The sequence below is a fragment of the Coregonus lavaretus genome (assembly GCF_964263955.1).
Source record: "Coregonus lavaretus genome assembly, chromosome: 1".
Lineage (NCBI taxonomy): Eukaryota > Metazoa > Chordata > Actinopteri > Salmoniformes > Salmonidae > Coregonus > Coregonus lavaretus.
In genome coordinates, this window is record NC_139988.1 from 93,403,961 (window position 1) to 93,426,819 (window position 22,859).

A 22,859-nucleotide genomic window follows, 5' to 3' on the forward strand; every position below is an offset into this window, starting at 1 on the left:
AGAGAAAAACGAGAGAGAGGAGAGAGAGAGAGAGGAGAACGAGAGAGAGAGAAAGAAAGAGAGAGAGGAGAACGAGAGAGAGAGAGAGAGAGAGAGAGGAGAACGAGAGAGAGAGAGAGAGAGAGAGGAGAACGAGAGAGAGAGAGAGAGAGAGAGATGAGAACGAGAGAGAGAGGAGAACGAGAGAGGAGAACGAGAGAGAGAGAGGAGAATGAGAGAGAAAAACGAGAGAGAGGAGAGAGAGAGGAGAGAGAGAGGAGAACGAGAGAGAGGAGAACGAGAGAGAGAGAGAGAGAGAGGAGAACGAGAGAGAGAGAGGAGAACGAGAGAGAACGAGAGAGGAGAGCGAGAGAACGAGAGAGAGAGGAGAACGAGAGAGAGGAGAACGAGAGAGAGAGAGAGAGAGGAGAACGAGAGAGAGAGAGAGAGAGAGAGAAGAACGAGAGAGAGGAGAACGAGAGAGAGAGAGAGAAGAATGAGAGAGAGAGAGAGAGAGAGAGAGAGACTTAACCCCAGTCAGCCAATGAGAGAAGAAGGAAGGATCACCATCACAAAGAGATGCTCAGTCTGTCATGTCACACACACTAATAGTCACATGGTGTTACAATAGGTCAGCACAGGGGTTGTGTTCATTAGGGCTCCGGTTCACCGTTTTCTAAATGTTTTCAAACAGTAAGACAAGTACAGAATCAGATGTCTTTCTTCTGTTTCGTGCCTAAAATGTCAATGTGGTGAACATGACCCAGGCCAGCTCTGACACTTCGTTCTGAGACTCACTGCTTTAGGGTTTATTAATGAGCTTTTACATTGCTACTGCTGTTTCTGATTATATCTGAGGCTTCACAAACGTCTTGCTAGGATGTTACTGACACGAATGAGTCAGTGCTGTTCAGCGTCTCAGTCATATGACACAGTCCCCATGGAGCAAGAACAGGGCAACGCAGGGCAACGCAGGTCAACGCAGGGCAACGCAGGGCAATGACGGGGCGTTTGATCAGCTTACACCGTCAACGGCACTGCTGTGTCTGAGTCAAACCCACAGGCTACAAACTCTTTAACCAGGATGAGGCTTCACAAACATTTTGCTAAGAAGCAACTGAGGGGAAACTCAGACTTCAGAGCTAAATAAAGTATTCAGCTTAGTGTAGTCTCTCTGTGTTTCCAGAGCTAAATAGAGTATTCAGATTATTTTTAAACAGTAAGACTACTAAACCAACCCTGGAACCACTTACTAATATATCAACTACATAAAGACCAACAGCTAAAGATAGATAGAACGCAAGAAGGAAAACTCCCATGCTATATGCTCCCAACCTTCTTCCCCCCAAAGCAAAGTCCAATTTCTTTCATTCCTCGACTTTAGAAGGTCGTTGCTCAGCTTCTGAATGTCATAGAGCCAAACCAAAGATATTTCCCATGTTCACCAGTCACCTTAATCTACAGGCATGTTACTGCTTGTTTCTAGCCTAAAGCATTGCGGATATATGCGTTGTTTTAGATTAATAAACAATCGTGAATTGTATAAAAATAATTTAAAAAATATGTTGGCACCCCCTTAGGTTGGGAACCCCTGAGGTAGCCAGACTGTAGAGCCTTAAGAAGGAAAACTCCCATTATATAAACTGTAGAGCCTTAAGAAGGAAAACTCCCATTATATAAACTGTACAGCCTTAAGAAGGAAAACTCCCATTATATAAACTGTAGAGCCTTAAGAAGGAAAACTCCCATTATATAAACTGTAGAGCCTTAAGAAGGAAAACTCCCATTATATAAACTGTACAGCCTTAAGAAGGAAAACACCCATTATATAAACTGTAGAGCCTTAAGAAGGAAAACACCCATTATTTAAACTGTAGAGCATTAAGAAGGAAAACTCCCATTATATAAACTGTAGAGCCTTAAGAAGGAAAACACCCATTATATAAACTGTAGAGCCTTAAGAAGGAAAACACCCATTATATAAACTGTAGAGCCTTAAGAAGGAAAACACCCATTATATAAACTGTAGAGCCTTAAGAAGGAAAACACCCATTATATAAACTGTACAGCCTTAAGAAGGAAAACTCCCATTATATAAACTGTAGAGCCTTAAGAAGGAAAACACCCATTATATAAACTGTAGAGCCTTAAGAAGGAAAACTCCCATTATATAAACTGTAGAGCCTTAAGAAGGAAAACACCCATTATATAAACTGTACAGCCTTAAGAAGGAAAACACCCATTATATAAACTGTAGAGCCTTAAGAAGGAAAACACCCATTATATAAACTGTACAGCCTTAAGAAGGAAAACACCCATTATATAAACTGTAGAGCCTTAAGAAGGAAAACTCCCATTATATAAACTGTAGAGCCTTAAGAAGGAAAACACCCATTATATAAACTGTACAGCCTTAAGAAGGAAAACACCCATTATATAAACTGTAGAGCCTTAAGAAGGAAAACTCCCATTATATAAACTGTAGAGCCTTAAAGTGGAACTGACAGCGTTTTAACTACTTTACAGACAATTGTAATATCAGTAAAAAAATATACAATTCCTTGATCTGTGCAAGTGTGTGTGTGTGTGTGTGTGTGTGACGCTGTTTACTACCTGCCACCGTGTGTGTGTGTGTGTGTGTGTGTGTGTGTGTGTGTGTGTGTGTGTGTGTGTGTGTGTGTGTGTGGCCCTCCTACCTTCTTCCTGCTTGGCCATGTCCTCTGGGTTGCTCTCGCTGTCTGCCTCGTATCCCTCCTCCTCCCCTAGCGCTGGAGCCTCACCACAACCCTGCACCTCGTCTCCCTCCTCAGCCTCAGATAGATCCCCCGCCGGGACCACACTCTCCACACACACTGCTAACTTCTACAGAGAGGGAGAGAGAGAGTAGAGCGAGAGAGAGGGGGAGTGGAGAGCGAGAGAGAGAGAGAGAGAGAGAGAGAGAGAGAGAGAGAGAGAGAGAGAGAGAGAGAGAGAGAGAGAGAGAGAGAGAGAGAGAGAGAGAGGAGAGAGAGAAGAGAGTAGAGAGAGAGAGAGAAGAGAGTGAGAGAGAGAGAGAGAGAGAGAGAGAGAGAGAGAGAGAGAGAGAGAAGAGAGTAGAGAGAGGGAGAGAGAAGAGAGTAGAGAGTAGAGAGAGAGAGAGAGAGAGAGAGAGAGAGAGAGAGAGAGAGAGAGAGAGAGAGAGAGAGAGAGAGAGTACTGTGAGACTTTAAAACTCTATAAATGTACACTCAGAACCAAAAAAGCCCAGTCCAACAGCAAGCAGCTGACACTAATTGAGGAACTCAGTCGTTAGTAGTTACTGTATTTATGTTATCCTGTTTATCACTTTGAACAAATCAGCAGTTAGTAGTTCCTGTATTTCTGACTGTCCTGCTGTTTATCACTCTTAACAACTCAGTAGTTAGAAGTTACTGTATTTCTGACTTTGCTGTTAAGCTGTTTATCACACTTAACAATTCAGTAGTTAGTAGTTACTGTATTTCTGATTGTGCTATTTATCACTCTGAACAACTCAGCAGGAGACATGGTGTAAGGCAGACATTGTCACTCACTGTCCCACAGGCTACAGAGAGGTAATAGTGCCGTCACTGAAACACAGCTCTGTCAATAGCTCTGGCAGAGACTCTGGAGGATTGATGATTTGGTACAAATCCGAACAACAAAATCTAATTGATCCCCTCAAAATTGGTAAATATCACATTTGGTTAAAACTGAAAAAATTACTTGTAATCTAATATATATAACATATATCCCTGCCTCAGAATCACCATTTTAATCAGAGGAGATATTCCCCAGCCTTGAGGAAGAGACGTGCCATTTCCAGGTCCAGGGAAATGTGCTCATCTGTGGGGACACAAATACACTCACAGGAACACTACCTGATCTAACGACCACAGGAGGGGACAGCTTTATTACAGGCCATACTGTTTCTAACTGTCTTAATCTCCCCCATAGGAACAACAGTGACAGCACCATCAACAGAAAACGGAAGGGATCTGTTGCAGCTCTGTCAAAGCCTGGGTCTGTACTTTGTCAATGGTAGGTTACCGGGGGAACTCTTTGGGGAGATTCACCTATTGCTCACCTCTTGGCCACAGCACAGTAGACTATATGATTACAGACGTTGACCCTTTCTCTCTCAGCTCATTCACCGTCAAGCCACTAACACCTCTGTCAGCCAAATTACGTTGTTCCTCAAAAGAACAGACATGGAAACAACCACAGATTCACAGCCCAGTGAGCTGCACAACATCAGAACTTCATACAGATGGAACAGCACAGAAGAATACCCAGAAAGCAACCAGAAACCAAAATATCCAAACACCCTTAGATAACTTTCTGGATGCCACATCCACTCACTGTAAAGGAATCAATCTAGCAGTAAAAAACATCAACTATATATTCAGGCAAACAGCAAAAGAAGCAGAACTGAAATTGAACAAAAACCAACCAAAGAAGTCCACAGATGACAACTGGTTTGGTGCAGATTGTAAAATTATAAGGAAAAAACGTAGAACACTATCAAACCAAAAGCACAGAGACCCAGATAATGGTGAATTACGCCTTCATTACTGTGAGACTTTAAAACTCTATAAACGTAGACTCAGAACCAAAAGCCCAGTCCAACAGCAAGCGGCTGAACCAAACAGCCCAGTCCAACAGCAAGCGGCTGAACCAACCAGCCCAGTCCAACAGCAAGCAGCAGAACCAACTAGCCCAGTCCAACAGCACGCAGCAGAACCAACCAGCCCAGTCCAACAGCAAGCGGCAGAACCAACCAGCCCAGTCCAACAGCAAGCGGCTGAACCAACCAGCCCAGTCCAACAGCAAGCAGCAGAACCAAACAGCCCAGTCCAACAGCAAGCGGCAGAACCAACCAGCCCGGTCCTACAGCAAGCGGCAGAACCAAACAGCCCAGTCCAACAGCAAGTAGCTGACACTAATTGAGGAGTCCATAAACACAAACAACTTCTGGCAAAATTGGAAGAAAAAAAAAACGAAAAAAATCAAAACAAGAGGAATTAGCGATACAAAATGGTGACATATGGACAACCCATTTTAAAACACTCTACAACACTGTTCAAATGGTCACAAACGCAGAACAATGCCAAATTCATGAGAGGTTGAACGCTATGAAGGACAAATCAGAATCCATTGGACTCCCCAATTACTGACCAGGAGCTCTACAAGAGACCTGATGGCATCCTAAATGAGATGCTCAAATTCACTAGTGCAACATGTCAATTGGCTATATTAAAACTTTAATTAGTTTCATTTTATCCTGAGTGTATGTTCTTTCCCTGACATCTGGAATCAAGGACTCATAACCCCAATCTTTAAGAACGGAGACAAATTTGACCTTAACAATTCCAGAGGCATTTGTGTGAACAGTAACCTGGGGAAGGTTTTCTGTAGTATTATACATGTAAGAGTTCTAAACTTCCTTAATAAGCACAATGTCTTGAGTAAAAGCCAAATTGGATTTATCCCAAAACATCGCATGACCAATCATATTTACTCCCTACACGCCCTGATAGATAAACATGTCCACCAAAATAATACCAAAATATACACTTGCTTTATCGACTTCCAAAAAGCATTTGATTCTATTTGGCATACAGGACTGTTCTACAAAGTTATTGAAAATGGTGTAGAGGGTAAAACATAACATAATTAAATCAATGTATACTGGCAATACGTGCAGCATCAAAATTGGCAAGAAAATAACATATTTATTTAACCAGGGGCAGGGCCTTCGCCAGGGTTGCAATCTGAGCCATGCACTCTTCAATATTTACATCAACAAATTGGCCACTATTCTAGAAAAATCCCCAGCCCCTGGTGTTAGTCTCCACAATTCAGAGGTGAAATGCCTGCTCTTGGCAGATGACCTGTGCCTGCTGTCACCCACAGCACGTGGCCTACATCAGAGCCTGGACCTGCTAGAGCAGTACTGCCAGACCTGGGCCCTGGCAATAAACCCACAGCACATGGCCTACAGCAGAGCCTGGACCTGCTAGAGCAGTACTGCCAGACCTGGGCCCTGGCAGTAAACCCACAGCACATGGCCTACAGCAGAGCCTGGACCTGCTAGAGCAGTACTGACAGACCTGGGCCCTGGCAATAAACCCCAAAAAGACTCAAATAATGATCTTCCAGAGAAGATCCAGATCTCAGGGAATTAGACCAAAGTTCTCAATTGGTACAAAATATATAGAGTACTGAACACACTACAATTACTTAGGTTTAAAAATAAGCTCAACTGGACACCTTTATGATGCAGTGAAAGAACAGAGAGAGAAAGCACGCAGGGCATTCTACGCCATTAAAAAACACATTCAAATTGAAATACCTATTAGAATTTGGCTAAAACTAATTGAATGTGTCATTGAACCAATTGCACTTCATGGCAGTGAGGTGTGGGGTCCACTTGCAAAACAAGATTTCACCAAATGGGACAAACACCCAATTGAAACCCTGCATGTTCTGTAAGATTCTCCTACATCTCCAGAGGAAAACTACAAGCAATGCATGCAGGGCAGTATCCACTAATAATAAAAACTCAAAAAATAGCAATTAAGTTTTGGAAACATCTAAAATACATTGACCCCCTCTCATCTCATTACCAAGCCCTGCAATACCAAGAGCTGAGCAAAGAAAAGAGTCCCCTCATCCAGCTGGTCCTGGGGCTGAGTTCACAAACCTGTTCTACTAACACACTGAAGCCTCAGGACCAGAACATCCAATCAATCAGAATAACCCAATTTACAACACTGTCAAAACAAAACGACATCACTTATTGGGAAACACAAGCACAAGCACAAAGTACAATTTGGTGCTATCTGGCCCTAAATCGACAGTACACCGTGGCTAACTATTTGACCATGGTTACTGATCAAAACCTTAGAAAAATCTTGACAAAGTACAGGCTCAGTGAGCCCAGCCTTGCCATTGAGGAGGATAGACACAGGAAAACCTGGCTCCCTGTAGAGGAAAGGCTGTGCAACCACTGCACTACAGCAGGACCCGAGACAGAGCTGCATTTCCTGACTAAATGTCAAAAACATTAACAATTAGTGTGTAATGTTCCCAAATTTGAAACAGTTTTTCAAGGTTTTAAAGACCTCTCTGATGAGAATCGGCTACCCGTCCTGTTGGGGGAGGACTCAGAGAGCTGTGGGTTGGCAGCACACCACATTGCTGCCTGCCATAAGATGAGGGACAGTGTCTGACAGACCAACCAACCTGCACATGTCCTCTATATTGTTATTGTTCAATGGTTATTTTGACCCTTGGTTATTGCTGTTACTGTTGTCCCGTTGACTATATTGATTATTATTATTATTTTACATTATGTTAATAGTGTAAATCTCCAAAGTAAGCTTTGGCAATATGTACATTGTTACGTCATGCCAATAAAGCAAATTGAATTGAATAGAGTAGAGAGAGAGAGTAGGGTGGAGAGAGAGCAGGGTGGAGAGAGAGCAGGGTGGAGAGAGAGCAGGGTGGAGAGAGAGCAGGGTGGAGAGAGAGCAGGGTGGAGAGAGAGCAGGGTGGAGAGAGAGCAGGGTGGAGAGAGAGCAGGGTGGAGAGAGAGCAGGGTGGAGAGAGAGTAGGGTGGAGAGAGAGCAGGGTGGAGAGAGAGCAGGGTGGAGAGAGAGCAGGGTGGAGAGAGAGCAGGGTGGAGAGAGAGCAGGGTGGAGAGAGAGCAGGGTGGAGAGAGAGCAGGGTGGAGAGAGAGTAGGGTGGAGAGAGAGCAGGGTGGAGAGAGAGCAGGGTGGAGAGAGAGCAGGGTGGAGAGAGAGAGTAGGGTGGAGAGAGAGTAGGGTGGAGAGAGAGAGCAGGGTGGAGAGAGAGCAGGGTGGAGAGAGAGCAGGGTGGAGAGAGAGCAGGGTGGAGAGAGAGCAGGGTGGAGAGAGAGTAGGGTGGAGAGAGAGCAGGGTGGAGAGAGAGCAGGGTGGAGAGAGAGCAGGGTGGAGAGAGAGCAGGGTGGAGAGAGAGCAGGGTGGAGAGAGAGCAGGGTGGAGAGAGAGCAGGGTGGAGAGAGAGCAGGGTGGAGAGAGAGCAGGGTGGAGAGAGAGCAGGGTGGAGAGAGAGTAGGGTGGAGAGAGAGCAGGAGTGAGAAGAAGTCAGACATAGTTGTCTCCATCAACATGAAGAGCCTAAAGAGCTTAAAGAGTAAAGAGTTACATGAAAGAATGCTGTACTGTACTAAAGCTAGGCTAACACAAAGCTAGGCTAATACAGAGCTAGGCTAATACAGAGCTAGGCTAATACAGAGCTAGGCTAATACAGAGCTAGGCTAATACAGAGCTAGGCTAATACAGAGCTAGGCTAATACAGTCAAAGCTTTTCTTACCCATGTTCCAGTACTGTCAGGTTTCTCTGTGTTATTTACTAACTCCCGTAAGTCACGTCAAAATGACAAAGCTAGAAATGTTTATTCAAGCAACGCTCTTAATGTTAACAAAAGGGAAAACTAAAAAAGTTTTCAAGAAACAGCCCAATAAAAAAAAACGAAGAGATTTCTGGTCATAAGACCTGCCTGTATCAGCTGACTAGCAGGGCTACTTCACATCACCCTGAGGGGCTGTTAGTCAGTCAGCTGTCCACACACAGGAAGGAGGAACCTATTAGCTGTTTAACATTTGTATGACTTTGACGGTAACAGTACTCTGTGCTAGACGGCCTTCTATATTTCAGGTGCTTGAGTTAGTAGGTGTACATTATTAATAGAGAATACATAGCCTTCCATTCCATCGTAACACTAAACCTGGAGCGGAACAGTTACCAAGCCAACTATATTACAGAATTAGTAGGTTCAATCTTCCTATTGCAGGTTTCTAGAAATTATTAACCTCTTCAACGTTATGGTAAAATGTAGATTTCTGCTTAAATAGACATCCCCAAAAGTAATTATTTTTCAGGAGATGGCCATAAACAATAACTAGTAATGCTGCATAGTTCTAGAAAGGTCTGGAACTCACCTTTTTGGTAAAAGTAGTTATAAATTGAGGGCACACACTCAAGTACAGTGGGGAAAAAAGGTATTTAGTCAGCCACCAATTGTGCAAGTTCTCCCACTTAAAAAGATGAGAGCGGCCTGTAATTTTCATCATAGGTACACGTCAACTATGACAGAAAAAATGAGAAAAACAAATCCAGAAAATCACATTGTAGGATTTTTAATGAATTTATTTGCAAATTATGGTGGAAAATAAGTATTTGGTCAATAACAAAAGTTTCTCAATACTTTGTTATATACCCTTTGTTGGCAATGACACAGGTCAAACGTTTTCTGTAAGTCTTCACAAGGTTTTCACACACTGTTGCTGGTATTTTGGCCCATTCCTCGCTGGGCAACACAGACTTTCAACTCCCTCCAAAGATTTTCTATGGGGTTGAGATCTGGAGACTGGCTAGGCCACTCCAGGACCTTGAAATGCTTCTTACGAAGCCACTCCTTCGTTGCCCGGGCGGTGTGTTTGGGATCATTGTCATGCTGAAAGACCCAGCCACGTTTCATCTTCAATGCCCTTGCTGATGGAAGGAGGTTTTCACTCAAAATCTCACGATACATGGCCCCATTCATTCTTTCCTTTACACGGATCAGCCGTCCTGGTCCCTTTGCAGAAAAACAGCCCCAAAGCATGATGTTTGCACCCCCATGCTTCACAGTAGGTATGGTGTTCTTTGGATGCAACTCAGCATTCTTTGTCCTCCAAACACGACGAGTTGAGTTTTTACCAAAAAGTTATATTTTGGTTTCATCTGACCATATGACAGTCTCCCAATCCTCTTCTGGATCATCCAAATGCACTCTAGCAAACTTCAGACGGGCCTGGACATGCACTGGTTTAAGCAGGGGGACACGTCTGGCACTGCAGGATTTGAGTCCCTGGCGGCGTAGTGTGTTACTGATGGTAGGCTTTGTTACTTTGGTCCCAGCTCTCTGCAGGTCATTCACTAGGTCCCCCCGTGTGGTTCTGGGATTTTTGCTCACCGTTCTTGTGATCATTTTGACCCCACGGGGTGAGATCTTGCGTGGAGCCCCAGATCGAGGGAGATTATCAGTGGTCTTGTATGTCTTCCATTTCCTAATAATTGCTCCCACAGTTGATTTCTTCAAACCAAGCTGCTTACCTATTGCAGATTCAGTCTTCCCAGCCTGGTGCAGGTCTACAATTTTGTTTCTGGTGTCCTTTGACAGCTCTTTGGTCTTGGCCATAGTGGAGTTTGGAGTGTGACTGTTTGAGGTTGTGGACAGGTGTCTTTTATACTGATAACAAGTTCAAATAGGTGCCATTAATACAGGTAATGAGTGGAGGACAGAGGAGCCTCTTAAAGAAGAAGTTACAGGTCTGTGAGAGCCAGAAATCTTGCTTGTTTGTAGGTGACCAAATACTTATTTTCCACCATAATTTGCAAATAAATTCATAAAAAATCCTACAATGTGATTTTCTGAAAAAAAAATCTCAATTTGTCTGTCATTGTTGACGTGTACCTATGATGAAAATTACAGGCCTCTCTCATCTTTTGAAGTGGGAGAACTTGCACAATTGGTGGCTGACAAAAAAATTTTTTTCCCCACTGTACTTTGTGCATGACACAAGTAATTTTTCCAAAAATTATTTACAGATAGATTATTTCACTTATAATTCACTGTATCACAATTCCAGTGGGGACAAAGATCGTACTTTTTGGAGAAATGTCCTCTGGTCTGATTAAACAAAATAGACCTGTTTGGCCATAATGACCATCGTTATGTTTGGAGGAAAAAGGGGGTGGCTTGCAAGCCAAAGAACACCATCCCAACCGTGAAGCACGGGGGTGGCAGCATCATGCTGTGGGGGTGTTTTGCTGCAAGACGGACTGGTGCACTTCACAAAATAGATGGCATCATGAGGAAGGAAAATTATGTGGATATATTGACGCAACATCTCAAGACATCAGTCAGGAAGTTATAGCTTGGTCGCAAATGGGTCTTCCAAATGGACAATGACCCCAAGCATACTTCCAAAGTTGTGGCAAAATGGCTTAAGGACAACAAAGTCAAAGTATTGGAGTGGCCATCACAAAGCCCTGACCTCAATCCTATAGAACATTTGTGGGCAGAACTGAAAAAGCGTGTGCGAGCAAGGAGGCCTACAAACCTGACTCAGTTACACCAGCTCTGTCAGGAGGAATAGGCCAAAAATCACCCAACTTATTGTGGGAAGCTTGTGGAAGGCTACCCGAAACTTTTCACCCAAGTTAAACAATTTAAAGGCAATGCTACCAAATACTAATTGAGTGTAAACTTCTGACCCACTGGGAATGTGATGAAATAAATAAAAGCTGAAATAAATCATTCTCTCTACTATTATTCTGACATTTCACCTTCTTAAAATAAAGTGGTGATCCTAACTGACCTAAAACAGGGAATTTTTACTAGGATTAAATGTCAGAAATTGTGAAAAACAGAGTTTAAATGTATTTGGCTAAGGCGTATGTAAACTTCCGACTTCAACTGTACCTATCCCGTAGGACAATAACCAAATATACAATGGAGTTGACTGATAGTGTAGACTGGAGTTGCTTACCAAGACGACAATTCCTGAGTGGCGTAGTTACAGTTATGACTTAAATCGGCATACATCTTAGGAACCAGAAAGACTCACAGCTGTAATCTCTACCAAAGGTGATTCAGGGGTGAGAAACATTTGGAAAGTATTCAGACCCCTTCCCTTTTTCCACATTGTGTTACGTTACAGCTTTATTCCTAAATTGATTAAATAAATAAAATCCTGTTTCCATTGATCATCCTTGAGATGTTTCTACATCTTGATTGGAGTCCACCTGTGGCTAATTAAATTGATTGGACATGATTTGGAAAGGCACACACCTGTCTACATAAGGTCCCACAGTTGACAGTGCATGTCAGAGCAAAAACCAAGCCATGAGGTCGAAGGAATTGTCCGTAGAGCTCCGAGACAGGATTGTGTCGAGGCACAAATATGGGAAAGGGTAAAAAAAAAAAAAAAAAAAATCAGCATAGAAGGTCCCCAAGAACACAGTGGCCTCCATCATTCTTAAATGGAAGAAGTTTTGAACCACCAAGACTCTTCCGAGAGCTGGCCGCCCGGCCAAACTGAGCCATCGGGGGAGAAAGGCCTTGGTCAGGGAGGTGACCAAGAACCCGATAGTCACTCTGACAGAGCTCCAGAGTTTCTCTGTGGAGATGGGAGAACCTTCCAGAAGGACAACCATCTCTGCAGCACTCCACCAATCAGGCCTTTATGGTAGAGTGACCAGACGGTAGCCACTCCTCAGTAAAAGGCACATGACAGCCCGCTTGGAGTTTGCCAAAAGGCACCTAAAGACTCTCAGACCATGAGAAACAAGATTCTCTGGTCTGATGAAACCAAGATTGAACTCTTTGGCCTGAATGCCAAGCGTCACGTCTGGAGGAAACCTGGCACCATCCCTACTGTGAAGCATAGTGGTGGCAGCATCATGCTGTGGGGATGTTTTTCAGCAGCAGGAACTGGGAGACTAGTCAGGATCAAAGGATTGAGGGAACGATGAACGGAGCAAAGTACAGAGAGATCCTTGATGAAACCCTGCTCCAGAGCGCTCAGGACCTCAGACTGGGGCGAAGGTTCACCTTCCAACAGGACAATGACCCTAAGCACACATCCAAGACAACGCAGGAGTGGCTTCGGGACAAGTCTCTGAATGTCCTTGAGTTGCCCAGCCAGAGCCTGGACTTGAACCCGATCGAACATCTCTGGAGAGACCTGAAAATAGCTGTGCAACGACGCTCCCCATCCAACCTGACAGAGCTTGAGAGGATCTGCAGAGAAGATTGGGAGAAACTCCCCAAATACAGGCGTGTCAAGCTTGTAGCGTCATACCAAAGAAGACTCTGTAATCGCTGCCAAAGGTGCTTCAATAAAGTACTGAGTAAAGGGTCTGAATACTTATAAATGTGATATTTCAGTTCTTTATTTGTAATACATTTGCAAACATTTCTAAAACCCAGCTTTTGCTTTGTCATTATGGGGTATTGTGTGTAGATTGAAGAGGGGAAAAAAACTATTTAATCCATTTTAGAATAAGGCTGTAACGTAACAAAATGTGGAAAAAGTCATGGGGTCTGAATACTTTCCGAAGGCACTGTAACTCACTACGGTAAGACATTCTGTTTGACTGGCACTTTGCTCCACCATCATGGCATGTGCCACACACAAACCTGTTCCATTCTGAAGGTCCGCCACAAGGAATATTACAAAAGATTTGCCTGCACTTAAGCCTCTGCCCAGTCTTTCAACAACATCATCGTTCCTCATGATTCGTAGCATGTGATTTCGCGCTAAGGCCCAACGGCGATGCCAATTATATCATGATGTTTTATGAGTCTGTATAGCAGTCTGTCAGTCTGGCCTCAGGACCCTTGTTAGCCTGTATAGCAGTCTGTCCGTCTGGCCTCAGGACCCTTGTTAGTCTGTATAGCAGTCTGTCAGTCTGGCCTCAGGACCCTTGTTAGCCTGTATAGCAGTCTGTCAGTCTGGCCTCAGGACCCTTGTTAGTCTGTATAGCAGTCTGTCAGTCTGGCCTCAGGACCCTTGTTAGCCTGTATAGCAGTCTGTCCGTCTGGCCTCAGGACCCTTGTTAGTCTGTATAGCAGTCTGTCAGTCTGGCCTCAGGACCCTTGTTAGTCTGTATAGCAGTCTGTCAGTCTGGCCTCAGGACCCTTGTTAGCCTGTATAGCAGTCTGTCTGTCTGGCCTCAGGACCCTTGTTAGTCTGTATAGCAGTCTGGCAGTCTGGCCTCAGGACCCTTGTTAGCCTGTATAGCAGTCTGTCAGTCTGGCCTCAGGACCCTTGTTAGTATGTATAGCAGTCTGTCAGTCTGGCCTCAGGACCCTTGTTAGCCTGTATAGCAGTCTGTCTGTCTGGCCTCAGGACCCTTGTTAGCAGTCTGTCAGTCTGGCCTCAGGACCCTTGTTAGCAGTCTGTCAGTCTGGCCTCAGGACCCTTGTTAGCCTGTATAGCAGTCTGGCAGTCTGGCCTCAGGACCCTTGTTAGTCTGTATAGCAGTCTGGCAGTCTGGCCTCAGGACCCTTGTTAGTCTGTATAGCAGTCTGTCAGTCTGGCCTCAGGACCCTTGTTAGTCTGTATAGCAGTCTGTCAGTCTGGCCTCAGGACCCTTGTTAGTCTGTATAGCAGTCTGTCAGTCTGGCCTCAGGACCCTTGTTAGTCTGTATAGCAGTCTGTCAGTCTGGCCTCAGGACCCTTGTTAGCCTGTATAGCAGTCTGTCAGTCTGGCCTCAGGACCCTTGTTAGCCTGTATAGCAGTCTGTCAGTCTGGCCTCAGGACCCTTGTTAGTCTGTATAGCAGTCTGTCCGTCTGGCCTCAGGACCCTTGTTAGCCTGTATAGCAGTCTGTCAGTCTGGCCTCAGGACCCTTGTTAGCAGTCTGTCCGTCTGGCCTCAGGACCCTTGTTAGTCTGTATAGCAGTCTGTCAGTCTGGCCTCAGGACCCTTGTTAGCCTGTATAGCAGTCTGTCAGTCTGGCCTCAGGACCCTTGTTAGTCTGTATAGCAGTCTGTCAGTCTGGCCTCAGGACCCTTGTTAGTCTGTATAGCAGTCTGTCAGTCTGGCCTCAGGACCCTTGTTAGTCTGTATAGCAGTCTGTCCGTCTGGCCTCAGGACCCTTGTTAGCCTGTATAGCAGTCTGTCAGTCTGGCCTCAGGACCCTTGTTAGCAGTCTGTCCGTCTGGCCTCAGGACCCTTGTTAGTCTGTATAGCAGTCTGTCAGTCTGGCCTCAGGACCCTTGTTAGCAGTCTGTCCGTCTGGCCTCAGGACCCTTGTTAGTCTGTATAGCAGTCTGTCAGTCTGGCCTCAGGACCCTTGTTAGTTATTAGTTACTTATGTGAATTAGATAGTGCCTTTTTCCACATACGCTCTATTGAACAAGGCCAGCCATATCTACTCGCTACTAGGCGTGATTGTGCAATCGGCTACAAAACATGACTCCATTAATTTCTAGATCAGACAGCTCAATCAACCAATAACATCATTGGTTGAACTCTTCCGGCGTGAGAATTCTAAAATACAGCATAATTATGTCTGAAACGTCAGAATGATGTAGGGAGACTGGAACACCCTAAAACAAAAATGTATCTTAAAGTTTCCAGTAGTCTGGGATAAAAATATTAAAATGTTCATAATAAAACAAAAATAAAGTATTTACACGCAAAACCAGCCTAGATAAAACATTTTTTTTTACAACAATAACAATATGATACCAGCAAACACAGTGCCACCGATGCGACCCACTACCAAGGAATGTAGGCGTTCCTTCTCCGTGGCCAACGTGAGTAAGACATTTAAGCATGTTAACCCCCGCAAGGCTGCCGGCCCAGACGGCATCCCTAGCCACGCGTCCTCAGAGCATGCACAGACCAGCTGGCTGGTGTGTTTATGGACATATTCAATCTCTCGCTATCAGTCTGCTGTCCCCACTTGCTTCAAGATGTACAACATTGTTCCTGTACCCAAGAAAGCAAAGTTAACTGAACTAAATGACTATCGCCCCGTAGCACTCACCTCTGTCATCATGAAGTGCTTTGAGAGACTAGTCAAGGATCATATCACCTCTACCTTACCTGTCACCCTAGACCCACTTCAATTTGCTTACCGCCCCAATAGATCCACAGACGATGCAATCGCCATCACACTGCCCTATCCCATCTGGACAAGAGGAATACCTATGTAAGAATGCTGTTCATTGACTATAGCTCAGCATTCAACACCATAGTACCCTCCAAGCTCATCATTAAGCTCGAGGCCCTGGGTCTGAACCCCGCCCTGTGCAACTGGGTCCTAGACTTCCTGACGGGCCGCCCCCAGGTGGTGAAGGTAGGAAACAACATCTCCACTTCACTGATCCTCAACACTGGGGCCCTACAAGGGTGCATGCTCAGCCCCCTCCTGTACTCCCTGTTCACCCATGACTGCGTGGCCAAGAACGCCTCCAACTCAATCATCAAGTTTGCAGACGACACAACAGTAATTGGCTTGTTTACCGCCTACAGGGAGGTGGGTGAGGGCTCTGGGAGCGTGGGGCCAGGAAAATAACCTCTCACTCAACATCAACAAAACAAAGGAGATGATCGTGGACTTCAGGAAACAGCAGAGGGTGCACCCCCCTATCCACATCGACAGGACCGCAGTGGAGAAGGTGGAAAGCTTCAAGTTCCTTGGCGTACACATCACTGACAAACTGAAATGGTCCACCCACGCAGACAGTGTGGTGAAGGCGCAACAGAGCCTCTTCAACCTCAGGAGGCTGAAGAAACTTGGCTTGGCACCTAAAACCCTCACAAACTTTTACAGATGCAAAATTGAGAGCATCCTATCGGGCTGTATCACCGCCTGGTACGGCAACTGCAACGCCCGCAACCGCAGGGCTCTCCAGAGGGTGGTGCGGTCTGCCCAATGCATCACCAGAGGCAAACTACCCGCCCTCCAGGACACCTACAGCACCCGATGTCACAGGAAGGCCAAAAAGATCATTAAGGACAACAACCGCCTGAGCCACTGCCTGTTCACCCCGCTATGATCAAGAAGGCGAGGTCAGTACAGGTGCATCAAAGCTGGGACCGAGAGATTGAAAAACAGCTTCTATCTCAAGGCCATCAGATTGTTAAATAGCCATCACTAGCACAGAGAGGCTGCTGCTGCCTATTGAAATCACTGGCCACTTTAAGAAATGGAACACTAGTCACTTTAATAATGTTTACATATCTTGCATTACTCATCTCATATGTATATACTGTATTCTATAATATTCTACTGTATCTTAGTCCATGCCGCTCTGTCATTGCTCGTCCATATATGTATATATTCTTAATTCCATTCCTTACTTAGATTTGTGTGTATTGGGTATATGTTGTGAAATTGTTAGATATTACTGCACTGTCGGAGCTAGAAGCACAAGCATTTCGCTACACCCGCTATAACATCTGCTAAACAGGTGTATGTGACAAATATCATTTTATTAAATTTTATTTGAAATGACTTCGTATAAAGTAATGAACAGTATAAAGTAATGAACAGTATAAAGTAATGAAGAGTATAAAGTAATGAAGAGTATAAAGTAATGAACAGTATAAAGTAATGAACAGTATAAAGTAATGAAGAGTATAAAGTAATGAAGAGTATAAAGTAATGAAGAGTATAAAGTAATGAACAGTATAAAGTAATGAAGAGTATAAAGTAATGAACAGTATAAAGTAATGAACAGTATAAAGTAATGAAGAGTATAAAGTAATGAAGAGTATAAAGTAATGAAGAGTATAAAGTAATGAAGCGTATAAAGTAATGAACAGGCAGGTAGTGCGCTAGTATTCTTTTTTTTGTTTGTAAGATTTTATTTTAACTTTTATAAACAAGATAAAACATACACAAACAACATCCACCCAGACCCAGTAGCTCACACCCCCAACTACATCACCCCCAACTACATCACCCTGCCCAGACCCACTAGCACACATCCCCAACTACATCACCCTGCCCAAACCCACTAGCTCACACCCCCAACTACATCACCCTGCTCACACCCCCAACTACATCACCCTGCCCACACCCCCAACTACATCACCCTGCCCAGACCCACTAGCTCACACCCCCAACTACATCATCCTGCCCAGACCCACTAGCTCACACCCCCAACTACATCACCCTGCCCAGACCCACTAGCACACACCCCCAACTACATCACCCTGCCCAGACCCACTAGCTCACACCCCCAACTACATCACCCTGCCCAGACCCACTAGCTCACACCCCCAACTACATCACCCTGCCCAGACCCACTAGCTCACACCCCCAACTACATCACCCTGCTCACACCCCCAACTACATCACCCTGCCCACACCCCCAACTACATCACCCTGCCCAGACCCACTAGCTCACACCCCCAACTACATCATCCTGCCCAGACCCACTAGCTCACACCCCCAACTACATCACCCTGCCCAGACCCACTAGCACACACCCCCAACTACATCACCCTGCCCAGACCCACTAGCACACACCCCCAACTACATCACCCTGCCCAGACCCACTAGCACACACCCCCAACTACATCACCCTGCCCAGACCCACTAGCTCACACCCCCAACTACATCACCCTGCTCAGACCCACTAGCTCACACCCCCAACTACATCACCCTGCCCAGACCCACTAGCTCACACCCCCAACTACATCACATTGCCCAGACCCACTAGCTCACACCCCCAACTACATCACCCTGCCCAGACCCACTAGCACACACCCCCAACTACATCACCCTGCCCAGACCCACTAGCACACACCCCCAACTACATCACCCTGCCCAGACCCACTAGCTCACACCCCCAACTACATCACCCTGCCCAGACCCACTAGCACACACCCCCAACTACATCACCCTGCCCAGACCCACTAGCACACACCCCCAACTACATCACCCTGCCCAGACCCACTAGCACACACCCCCAACTACATCACCCTGCCCAGACCCACTAGCTCACACCCCCAACTACATCACCCTGCCCAGACCCACTAGCTCACACCCCCAACTACATCACCCTGCCCAGACCCACTAGCTCACACCCCCAACTACATCACCCTGCCCAGACCCACTAGCACACACCCCCGACTACATCACCCTGCCCAGACCCACTAGCACACACCCCCGACTACATCACCCTGCCCAGACCCACTAGCAAACACCCCCGACTACATCACCCTGCCCAGACCCACTAGCTCACACCCCCAACTACATCACCCTGCCCAGACCCACTAGCTCACACCCCCAACTACATCACCCTGCCCAGACCCACTAGCACACACCCCCAACTACATCACCCTGCCCAGACCCACTAGCTCACACCCCCAACTACATCACCCTGCCCAGACCCACTAGCACACACCCCCAACTACATCACCCTGCCCAGACCCACTAGCACACACCCCCAACTACATCACCCTGCCCAGACCCACTAGCACACACCCCCAACTACATCACCCTGCCCAGACCCACTAGCTCACACCCCCAACTACATCACCCTGCCCAGACCCACTAGCACACACCCCCAACTACATCACCCTGCCCAGACCCACTAGCTCACACCCCCAACTACATCACCCTGCCCAGACCCACTAGCACACACCCCCGACTACATCACCCTGCCCAGACCCACTAGCACACACCCCCAACTACATCACCCTGCCCAGACCCACTAGCACACACCCCCGACTACATCACCCTGCCCAGACCCACTAGCAAACACCCCCGACTACATCACCCTGCCCAGACCCACTAGCTCACACCCCCAACTACATCACCCTGCCCAGACCCACAAGCTCACACCCCCAACTACATCACCCTGGCCAGACCCACTAGCTCACACCCCCAACTACATCACCCTGCCCAGACCCACTAGCTCACACCCCCCATCTCCAGCGCCTGCATCACTTTCCACCACATGGCCTGAAACTGTCCCATTTTGTTTCTCTCCGTAGCCCAAGCACTTTCTATATTTAAATAATACATCATTTGATAGTGTGCTAGTATTCTAAGTAGTGTGCTAGTATGGCCATTGGAATGAAGACTACACCTTCGGCCAGATAGTCAGGTGACTACACCTTCGGCCAGATAGTCAGGTGACTACACCTTCGGCCAGATAGTCAGGTGACTACACCTTCGGCCAGATAGTCAGGTGACTACACCTTCGGCCAGATAGTCAGGTGACTACAGCTTCGGCCAGATAGTCAGGTGACTACAGCTTCGGCCAGATAGTCAGGTGACTACAGCTTCGGGCCAGATAGTCAGGTGACTACAGCTTCGGCCAGATAGTCAGGTGACTACACCTTCGGCCAGATAGTCAGGTGACTACACCTTCGGCCAGATAGTCAGGTGACTACACCTTCGGCCAGATAGTCAGGTGACTACACCTTCGGCCAGATAGTCAGGTGACTACACCTTCGGCCAGATAGTCAGGTGACCACACCTTCGGCCAGATAGTCAGGTGACCACACCTTCGGCCAGATAGTCAGGTGACTACAGCTTCGGCCAGATAGTCAGGTGACCACACCTTCGGCCAGATAGTCAGGTGACCACAGCTTCGGCCAGATAGTCAGGTGACTACAGCTTCGGCCAGATAGTCAGGTGACTACAGCTTCGGCCAGATAGTCAGGTGACTACAGCTTCGGCCAGATAGTCAGGTGACTACAGCTTCGGCCAGATAGTCAGGTGACTACAGCTTCGGCCAGATAGTCAGGTGACTACAGCTTCGGCCAGATAGTCAGGTGACTACACCTTCGGCCAGATAGTCAGGTGACTACACCTTCGGCCAGATAGTCAGGTGACCACACCTTCGGCCAGATAGTCAGGTGACCACACCTTCGGCCAGATAGTCAGGTGACTACAGCTTCGGCAGGATAGTCAGGTGACTACACCTTCGGCCAGATAGTCAGGTGACTACACCTTCGGCCAGATAGTCAGGTGACTACACCTTCGGCCAGATAGTCAGGTGACCACACCTTCGGCCAGATAGTCAGGTGACTACACCTTCGGCCAGATAGTCAGGTGACCACACCTTCGGCCAGATAGTCAGGTGACCACACCTTCGGCCAGATAGTCAGGTGACCACACCTTCGGCCAGATAGTCAGGTGACTACACCTTCGGCCAGATAGTCAGGTGACTAGACCTTCGGCCAGATAGTCAGGTGACCACACCTTCGGCCAGATAGTCAGGTGACCACACCTTCGGCCAGATAGTCAGGTGACCACACCTTCGGCCAGATAGTCAGGTGACTACACCTTCGGCCAGATAGTCAGGTGACTACACCTTCGGCCAGATAGTCAGGTGACCACACCTTCGGCCAGATAGTCAGGTGACCACACCTTCGGCCAGATAGTCAGGTGACCACACCTTCGGCCAGATAGTCAGGTGACCACACCTTCGGCCAGATAGTCAGGTGACTACACCTTCGGCCAGATAGTCAGGTGACTAGACCTTCGGCCAGATAGTCAGGTGACCACACCTTCGGCCAGATAGTCAGGTGACCACACCTTCGGCCAGATAGTCAGGTGACTACACCTTCGGCCAGATAGTCAGGTGACTAGACCTTCGGCCAGATAGTCAGGTGACTACAGCTGAGCACATTAGGAATTACAGTATCTTTATTTTACAACATTTTGTCCAGGTTCCTTCCTACTATGTTATTTGTCCTCCTCCTTATGGATCAGCCATTTCCCTGCAGAGCGGACAAGATCATCCAAAATATACACTAGTATCTGGTTATCCAAAGGCATAACCTCCCTGTTCAATGTTTTGTATCTGGTCCTGTTGTATGAGGCTTGTCTAAAGGTTATGTATCTGGTCCTGTTGTATGAGGCTTGTCTAAAGGTTATGTATCTGGTCCTGTTGTATGAGGCTTGTCTAAAGGTTATGTATCTGGTCCTGTTGTATGAGGCTTGTCTAAAGGTTATGTATCTGGTCCTGTTGTATGAGGCTTGTCTAAAGGTTATGTATCTGGTCCTGTTGTATGAGGCTTGTCTAAAGGTTATGTATCTGGTCCTGTTGTATGAGGCTTGTCTAAAGGTTATGTCAAAGCAAACACAACCCATTACACTATATTAGCCTACATAAACCTCAGAAACCAGTTGGACCAAAGAAGCACACTTCTGTATGTTCACACCTCCAGGTCTTAATTAATTAGTTCCACTAGTCCCCTCCCTAGCCTGACCACTAGTCCCCTCCCTAGCCTGACCACTAGTCTCCTCCCTGCCTGACCACTAGTCTCCCTCCCTAGCCTGACCACTAGTCCCCTCCCTAGCCTGACCACTAATCTCCCTCCCTAGCCTGACCACTAATCTCCCTCCCTAGCCTGACCACTAGTCTCCCTCACTAGCCTGACCACTAGTCCCCTCCCTAGCCTGACCACTAGTCCCCTCCCTAGCCTGACCACTAGTCTCCCTCCCTAGCCTAACCACTAGTCCCCTCCCTAGCCTGACCACTAGTCCCCTCCCTAGCCTGACCACTAATCTCCCTCCCTAGCCTAACCACTAGTCCCCCTCCCTAGCCTGACCACTAGTCCCCTCCCTAGCCTGACCACTAGTCCCCTCCCTAGCCTAACCACTAGTCCCCTCCCTAGCCTAACCACTAGTCCCCTCCCTAGCCTGACCACTAGTCCCCTCCCTAGCCTGACCACTAGTCCCCTCCCTAGCCTAACCACTAGTCCCCTCCCTAGCCTAACCACTAGTCCCCTCCCTGCCTGACCACTAGTCCCCCTCCCTGCCTGACCACTAATCCCCCTCCCTAGCCTGACCACTAGTCCCCTCCCTGCCTGACCACTAGTCCCCCTCCCTGCCTGACCACTAATCCCCCTCCCTAGCCTGACCACTAGTCCCCTCCCTGCCTGACCACTAGTCCCCCTCCCTGCCTGACCACTAATCCCATCCCTAGCCTGACCACTAATCCCATCCCTAGCCTGACCACTAGTCTCCCTCCCTAGCCTAACCACTAGTCCCCTCCCTAGCCTGACCACTAGTCCCCTCCCTAGCCTGACCACTAATCTCCCTCCCTAGCCTAACCACTAGTCCCCCTCCCTAGCCTGACCACTAGTCCCCTCCCTAGCCTGACCACTAGTCCCCTCCCTAGCCTGACCACTAATCTCCCTCCCTAGCCTAACCACTAGTCCCCCTCCCTAGCCTGACCACTAGTCCCCTCCCTAGCCTGACCACTAATCTCCCTCCCTAGCCTAACCACTAGTCCCCTCCCTAGCCTGACCACTAGTCCCCTCCCTAGCCTGACCACTAGTCCCCTCCCTAGCCTAACC

The 22,859-nt window shown here is 47.1% G+C and overlaps 1 protein-coding gene across 1 annotated transcript in view; it reads right to left on the minus strand.

The window, feature by feature from the left end:
* The window catches only part of LOC311134471 (lysosomal-trafficking regulator-like), a gene marked incomplete at both ends in the record, with an annotated part of 162,828 nt that overhangs the window by 74,538 nt on the left and 65,431 nt on the right, over positions 1 to 22,859 (minus strand). Inside the window, 1 exon segment of the mRNA XM_084168154.1 lies at positions 2,676 to 2,841. Coding sequence (XP_084024280.1) covers positions 2,676 to 2,841 — 166 coding nt within the window.